The sequence below is a fragment of the Crotalus tigris genome, unplaced genomic scaffold, assembly GCF_016545835.1.
Source record: "Crotalus tigris isolate CLP2741 ecotype Arizona unplaced genomic scaffold, ASM1654583v1 scf7180000017588.1960692, whole genome shotgun sequence".
Lineage (NCBI taxonomy): Eukaryota > Metazoa > Chordata > Lepidosauria > Squamata > Viperidae > Crotalus > Crotalus tigris.
Window position 1 is genome coordinate 850,424 of NW_024096494.1, and position 8,349 is coordinate 858,772.

At 41.7% G+C, this 8,349-nt stretch overlaps 1 protein-coding gene across 1 annotated transcript in view; it reads right to left on the bottom strand.

Annotated features, from left to right (window-relative positions):
• Window positions 1-3,756, bottom strand: part of AKR1D1 (aldo-keto reductase family 1 member D1) — a 65,999-nt gene extending 62,243 nt beyond the window's left edge. Inside the window, exon 1 of the mRNA XM_039362211.1 lies at window positions 3,467-3,756. Coding sequence (XP_039218145.1) covers window positions 3,467-3,562 — 96 coding nt within the window. The 5' untranslated portion in view covers window positions 3,563-3,756. The remainder of the gene's footprint in view (window positions 1-3,466) is intronic.
• Window positions 3,757-8,349: the final 4,593 nt, after the last annotated feature.

Below are 8,349 nucleotides of genomic sequence, written 5' to 3' on the forward strand. Positions count from 1 at the left end.
TTGGAAAAGGAGTCCGGCAAGGCTGTATACTGTCGCCCTGCCTATTTAACTTATATGCAGAGCACATCATGAGAAAGGCAGAGCTAGATGAATCAAAAGTTGGAATTAAGATTGCCGGGAGAAACATCAACAACCTAAGATATGCAGATGATACCACTCTAATGGCAGAAAGTGAAGAGGAACTAAAGAGCCTCTTGATGCGGGTGAAGAAGGAGAGTGCAAAAGTTGGCTTGAAACTCAACATTAAGAAAACCAAAATCATGGCATCCGGCCCTCTCAATTCCTGGCAAATAGATGGGGAAGAAATGGAGGTAGTGACAGATTTTATTTTTCTGGGCTCCAAGATCACCTCAGATGGGGACTGCAGCCAAGAAATTAAAAGACGCTTGCTCCTGGGGAGGAAAGCTATGGCAAATCTAGACAGCATACTAAAAAGCAGAGACATCACCCTGCCAACAAAAGTGCGTATAGTCCAGGCCATGGTTTTCCCAGTTGCAATGTATGGCTGTGAAAGTTGGACCATAAGAAAGGCTGAGCGCCAAAGAATTGAGGCCTTTGAACTATGGTGCTGGAGAAGACTCCTGCGAGTCCCTTGGACTGCAAGGCGTTCAAACCGGTCAGTCCTAGAAGAGATCAACCCCGACTGCTCTTTAGAAGGCCAGATCCTGAAGTTGAAACTCAAATACTTTGGCCACCTAATGAGAAGGAAGGACTCACTGGAGAGGGGCCTGATGCTGGGAAAGATTGAGGGCAATAGAAGAATGGGACGACAGAGAATGAGATGGCTGGATGGAGTCACTGAAGCAGTAGGTGTGAACTTAAATGGACTCCAGAAGCTGGTGGAGGACAGGAAGACCTGGAGGAACATTGTCCATGGGGTCGCGATGGGTCGGACACAACTTCGCAATTAACAACAACAACAAACGAATAGTAATACATAATATATACAATGTTAGTCACCCAAAAAAGTATACCCGGTGCCAACTCCCAAAGGTTTTCAGAAAAGTCAGTTTTAACTTTTTCCAGAAGTGGGATAATGCTGGACTCAATCAAACTTCCAAAGGGAGCCAGTTAGAGTGTTATGATGTCAAGCCAAAGCTCCCATTGCCATGATATTTCTCCATCCTCCTTCTGGGTCTCAGCTAAATCCTCTATTTTTGTCCCATGGTAGACAGGTTGAGGGGTAGGGGTCCCCAACCCCCAGTCCATGGACCAGTACCAGGCCCCAGCATGCCAGCAACCGGTCCACACAAACAAGCAAAGCCCCATCCGTGGGCTGCAGGCAGCACACAAAACCACGCACCCTCTGATCCATGGAAAAACCTCTCTCCACGGAACTGGTCCCTGATGCCCAAAAGACTGGGGACCTTTGGTCTAGAGGTTTTCTCATAGGGAGAAAAGAACATCTTATAAATGTTAATTCAGAAATCTGTAGGTATTGTGCTACATACCATAATAGTTTTCAACCATTGCTGAGATCAGTTATTTTATAAACAGTTTTATATTACAATCATTTGCATTGCTTGGGAAATTCACGATTATTCTCAGGAAGCATTTTTTTTTTTACTTCTCCAATGCTACAATGATCTCTGTCAGCTGCCCTCTGTCTGACATAACCAAATCAGTTAACTTAAGAGAGTCTGATCTATGTGTATTAATATTATTATAAGCTCTCTTCTGCCTAACCACACACTAGAACAATGGTTCTCAACCTGTGGGTCGGGATCCCATTTGGGGTCAAACGACCATTTCACGGTGGTCGCCAAACAACGCAGTCTGCCATTTTTTTCCCCCTTTTCCTTAGCTGTGCTACTCCCTTTTATTCTATTGGCTTTTGAAAGCCAATAGAATAGACTCTCTTGAATAGAGTCTAATTCTATTGGCTTTCAAAAGCCAATAGGAATTGTCCAGGCTGTCTCTGCCCTGCTGAGCCCGCCAAAAGTCCCATTCTGCAAACGGTGCTGCACCAGTTGAGTAGTCCTCGACTTACGACCGGTTGAGTAGTCCTCAACTTACGACCGGTTGGGGGTTGCGGCATTAAAAAGGTTGAGAACCACTGCACTAGAAAGACTCAAAGGCAAAATCAGGGCTTCTTTTAATGACCCTCATACAGTCATATTTTCAGCTGCCTAGCAAAGTATTCAATGTTTTCCCACCATGTACAGTTCACTCAAATGACATTTGGGGCAATGACAACTGAGGTTCTTAGTCAACAGAGGCTATGGCAAGCTTAAGAGATTGCCAACTCAAATGCTGTTGCCAGTTGAGTCAATTTCCCTCCAAGGAGCAGAAAGGAGGGGAACCAGCACTGCTCCCCAATCTATATATTGACAGTGATTAAATCAGTAGTTGAATCTTCAAAGATTGGATCTTTTATTATTACCAGTATGTATGTGAAGGCTCTATGAAGGTTGTTTCCACTCTCTGTGGCTTAGAGCTGCCATACAACACTCTGCAAAACTGGATGTCATATGCATATGATACGTCCCTTTATTGATGTTCAATAAAATATCATAAAAGATTGGTAACTGAATGACTAGGATGATCAGCATCTGAACAAGCAACATTAGGGCTGAGAAAAAAAAAACCTCAATAAGCAAACAATAACTATGTCTTGCTTGGGTTTAACTTTCACTTTGTTCATTCTATCCAGGCCCCAAGATTCTCCAGACACTTCAAAGACTTCCCCAAACATATTTCCCCCAGAAGCTTCATATACAGGTAATCCTTGACTTACAACCATTAGTTTAGAGACTGTTGAAAGTTACAACAGCACTGAAAAAAGTGACTTATCACCATTTTTCACACTTATGACCATTGCAGCATCCTTGTGGTCATGTGATCAAAATTTGGATACTTGGTAACTGGCTGGTATTTATGACGTTTGCAGTGTCCCAGGGTCATGTGATCCCTTTTTATGACCTTCTGACAAGCAAAGTCAATAGAGAAGCCCGATTCACTTTACAACTGAACAACTGCACTGATTCACTTAACAACTGTGGCAAGAAAAGCTGCAAAATGGGGTAAAATTCACTTAACATCTGTCTTGCTTAACAATAGAAATTTTAGGCTCAGTTGTGATCATAAGTTGAGGATTACCTGGAGAAGGGAGGAGACTGAATCCCACAGTTAGACAGGAACATTTTGTTCCAGTACTCATGGTTTGTCTGGTATTTAACACATGTGAGAACTTGTCAGTGTTGGCTGCTTTGTGACTCATTACATTATTCCTTGTGGGAAAAAATTTATTTGTACTCATTGTTTTTGACACTTCTCGTGCTTCCAGAAATCAATTAACTGTGAGTATCGACGTACCACTGTATAGCATTTTATTTCTGAGTAGAGGAAACAAGTTACAGTAAGTCAAATCAGTGTCCACATCAGATAAAGCAAGTTAACCATTTAAGCATTGCATGGATTTATGCTCAGGAACACCAAAATCAGTAAATAAAAAAGGTTATTTTACCTTTTCCATACCTGTGCTAGTACCAAGTCCAATTACCGGGATAGTGTTCCCGTCGTTCAGTCTCAGACGGTGGCTTTCAGAGGTAAATTGCATCATGGTGATGCAAATGGGGCTTTCTGTAGTTTTTCTCCTGCTTCTGCAACCAAACTCCCCAAGGAAATGATAGTCTTCTGTATGTGTAATTTTTTCTTAGGTAATTTCTTGATCAATTTCTTCTCTCAGCAGAGAGTGCAAGAGAACAGAAAAGTCCTGTGCAACTAACTGCTGCTCAATCTGTCATAGATCAATGAGCAAATATTTGCTCTGTTAAAGACTGAGATTGGTGTCCTTGGCATTTCATTGGCAGAAATTACCAGGAGGCTGTTCCCTTCTACAGGGCAAAGACTGCTCAACCTTAAAAGTACTTGAAATGCAGCCTTTAGGTTGTAAGTGACTTGGATGAGTGAAGACTGTCAGTGTGATAGAAAGAAAGGCAGCTACAGTCAAACTTTAGCCAAGCCCTTTGTAAATCTTATTTTATCATCTCCACTGAACGCCTAGTGTGATCAGCTGGTGGTAATTGTGGCTGATAACACTAGCGATAGCATTTAGACTTATATACCACTTCATAGTGCGTTCAGCCCTCTCTAAGCAGTTTACAAAGTCAACATATTTCCCTCAACAATCTGGGTCCTTATTTTACCAACCTTGAAAGGAAGGTCAACCTTGAGCCCATCAGGATCGAAGTCCTGATTGTGGGCAGAGTTAACCTGCAATACTGCATTTGAACCATTGTGCCACCAGCGCTCCATGATCCCCTTGAAGGGTAGGGGCAGGATGAAAGTTTTGCACTGCAGCTTCTCCTTCTCCATCACCACAGACAAAGAAATGTTGCACTGAGGGTGATAGGGAGTTATCCCTGACCCGAGTAACTTCATGGAGATGTGAGGATATTGGGATTTGATCAGGAGAACAATTAACAGGCAACCTTTTTACCCAAGGCAGAGACTATCAATATTATGAAAGTACATTGTGAAAATGCAGCTATGGGGTCTGAGTGGCCTGTCTACTATCAGTAGTATCATTGGGGTCATCAACTGGCAGAACTGGACTATTATGCTGTATGAACCCAGTCAATGAGGTTTAAACAAAGAGCAGAGAAACTTTAGACAAGTTACTGATATGATTTTTATCCAAGCAGTCATATTTCTCTAATAATGTACAGGTAGTCCTTAACTTATGACATTTAATGATTGTTCAAAGGTACAATGGCACTGAAAAAAGTGACTTATGACCCTTTTTCACACTTATGGACCATTGCAGCATCCCCATAGTCAAGTGATCAGAATTCAGATGCTTGGCAATTAACTCATATTTATGACGGTTGCAGTATCCCAAGGTCATGTGATCACCTTTTGCGACTTTCTGACAAGCAAAGTCAATGGGGGAGCCAAATTCACCTAACCACCGTGTTACTAACTTAACAACTGCAGTGATTCACAACAACTGTAGGAAGAAAGGTCATAAAATGAGGCAAAACTGACTTAACAAATGTGTCACGGAAATGTTGGGCTCAGTTGTGGTCATAAGTTGAGGACTACCTGTATTGTGAATGTTGCAAGTCTCCCAGAAGTTTTTTGAAGTTGGACAGTCTTCAAAACTAATAAATCCAATAAAATATCTTATATGCTTGATAAATCAATGGAGAAAACCTCTCATTCTAACATTTCTGTACAAGCAAATTAACACATGCATGTAAGTATAGAATTCTTTATATGCAAGTGAATTAGCATTGTATTTATTTATCAAACTATCTGCATACTTTTTACCAGGAAGCCTCCAATACGGTAAAAAATGCAAAATTAAATAACATTCAATTTAAAAGACTTCAAAGGAAAAGAATAAACAAGCAACACTAGAATGGAGGCAACCTTTTATTCCTTTTACCAGTTACTGAAAACAAGAAAATAAAAAATTGCTAATAGATCAGAAAAGTGGGAAAAACTTGGCATTTTCTTTTGTAATGCTTTTAATGGAAACTTGTTTATTTATTTATCACTTTTAAACCCACCAGAGGAACCACAATTCCCAGCAGTTTATGCTGATAAAAGCAATAGGGTACATTAAAATTGAAGATGTCACAATAAAAATCAATATAGATTTAACATATATTACTCTGGCTCTAATAGAGCCATCAATCTCCAATATGTTCTGAACTAAATAAGAACACTGCATAAAACTCCAGATAAAACAGTGGCAACAATAACACATTAAAATGTAAATCTTATCTATTGAATTAAGTTAATGAAGACTGTATAGCACAAAAGGAAACATAATCATTAACTAATCTTTGCAAATCAAACTGTTGCCAAAGGACGCTGCTTTAGACTTCTTACCTCTTAAAAATAAGGGAATATTCCTCCAGAAAAATACAGATGCATAAAACAGAATACAAACACGACATATATAGCAATAGAAATAGCACAGACGTATAGATCGCTTCATAGTCCTTCACAACTCTCTGAGCGGTATACAGTGTTAGCATATTGCCCTGAGCAATATAGGTCCTCCTTTTACTGATCTCAGAAGGGTGGAAGGCTGAGTCAACCTCAAGCCCATCAGGGTTGAACTCCAGATTATGGGCAGAGTTAGCCTGTAATGCAGCATTCTAACCACTGCACCACCAGGGTTCTTATATCATATATATCAGGGCTTTGTACGTGTGATACATTGGCACCTGGCAGGTGGTACGTGACCATTCTAGAAAAGTGGTAACTGGGGAGGGGAATGAGCTGAACCGGTGGCAGCACCACACAAGCCTGAGCGAAAGATGGCTGGAGCTGCAGGGCTGTCAGGGCTCAGCGGAAGTGCCAGGATCAGTGCTGCTTTCCAGCTGATTGGTGCTTCTTCGGGGCTGTCAGGGCTCAGTGGAAGCACCAGGATCAGTGCCAGGCTCCAGCTGGAGCTCGGCGCTGATCCTGGTGCTTCTGTTGAGCCCTGAAGAAGCACCAATCAGCTGGAAAGCAGCACTGATCCTGATGCTTCTGCTGAGCCCAGAAGAAGCATTGATCAGCTGGAATGTTGCAGCATCTGCAGGGTCTTGTGATTTACATTCAGATGCTTGGCAACTGATTCATATTTATGATGGTCACAGTATCCCAGGGTCATGTGAAGTGACCAAAACCTTCTGCAACCACCCGCAGATGGGGAGAATAAAAACCAAACACCCCCCCCACCCCACTCCCGCTGACAATCCTCAACAGAAATGCCTCACAACAATGAAAACCTTGGACAGGAGGAAGAGCACCGCCGGGCGGGCAGGCAGGTGTCTTGCTCGGCTGTGGCTTGAGGGGCACTTTTTTCAGTGCCATTGTAACTTTGAACAGTCACTAAGCGAACTGTTGTAAGTCAAGGACTACTGGTACTTTATTACTTTTTTTGTATGTGTGTCTCTGTGTTTCTGTGTGTATGTATATAATAAAATAGTTAAGTTAGTAATATAACATAACTTATAAATTACTACCAACTTTGACTACTATACTGGCAAAATAATTTTTCATGGCCTCATCTACGAATGTATGAAGGCAGTGTGATGGCTAATTGGTTAAGACGCTGGGTTTGTCAGCTGGAAAGCTGGCAGGTATGAGACCCGAAAGCCATTTGACAGGGTGAGCTCCCGTCCTGGCCTCAGGTCCTGCCATCTCCCTGGTTGAAAGTATGCAAAAATGAGTAGATAAATAGATACCACTATGGTGGGAAGGTAACAGCTCTCTGTGATGTGATGCTGGCCATACATGACCATGGAAATGTCTTCGGAAAATGGCCTTGAAATGGAGATGAGTACCACCTCTATAGTTGGTAATGACTAGCAGAGTAAAATCTGCAGGACTCCTTTACCTTGTTACCATCTACAAATTATCACATCTACATTCAAAGATTGTTCTAAAGCTTGAAATTTTGTCTTTTTTTCCTTTCTTTTTTTAAAGTGTACTACAGTTTTGAATGTTTTAGAAAACCCTGTATGAAGCCACTATATTTCAGCACTTCAGAAGAATCTCATCCTTTTTAGTTATTTTATGAAGATTTTTTAATATCATAGCTGATCAGATCAAATGTAATCATCTCTATTTTATGGCACATTCCAGTAGACCTTTGAATACTTTATCTCAGAGGTAAGTAAATGTAATATTTGCAACATGCTGGAAACATATCCTTGATCTCTTACTCCTATCACAGGGCTAATTTGTCTGGGATCTTTGTCCCTTGGCTATTGGATGAAATATGAATACAGTGTCAAGCACAATAATATTACAGCATTCTGCAGCATTCAATGGTGATAAATTTTTAAAAGGTCTATGGACAGCAGATCTGATAAAAGCAATGAAGGACTTTTTTTCTTATTAATGGGATTTAAAAAAAAATACTCCTCAGGAGATTATGAATCATTGTTGTGTACATTAACTTGTGTAGTGGAGCTTGAGTGAGATTGGGGCCGGCTGAGAGGCTTTGCTGGAGCCCTGATGATCCGGCAGAGAGATGAGGAGCTCTGGCAGCTGCTGTCGTCTGGCAGTGGGGTGTGGCCCTGGGGAGGGATCAAAAAAGGAGGAGGAAGTCGACTGACTGACTGATCTATTCCAAGGTCCTATTACAAACACCCTGCAAGCACTCGTACTATCGGACTTCCCTTCACACTCGGCCTTTCTAACCACCCTCCTGCTGTAATCCTTAACAGCATCAATCTCCTTCTTTCTTGTAATAGCTCCTATTCCATTCAGAGAACCAATCCGTGATTCCTGCCGTTCACTAAGCGGGGCGGCAGATACCCTCCGGGGCGATACCCATCGGGTGTTACTAAATGACACAATGGGTCTAAGTGGGACACCCTCCTTGTGGACTTTGGGAAG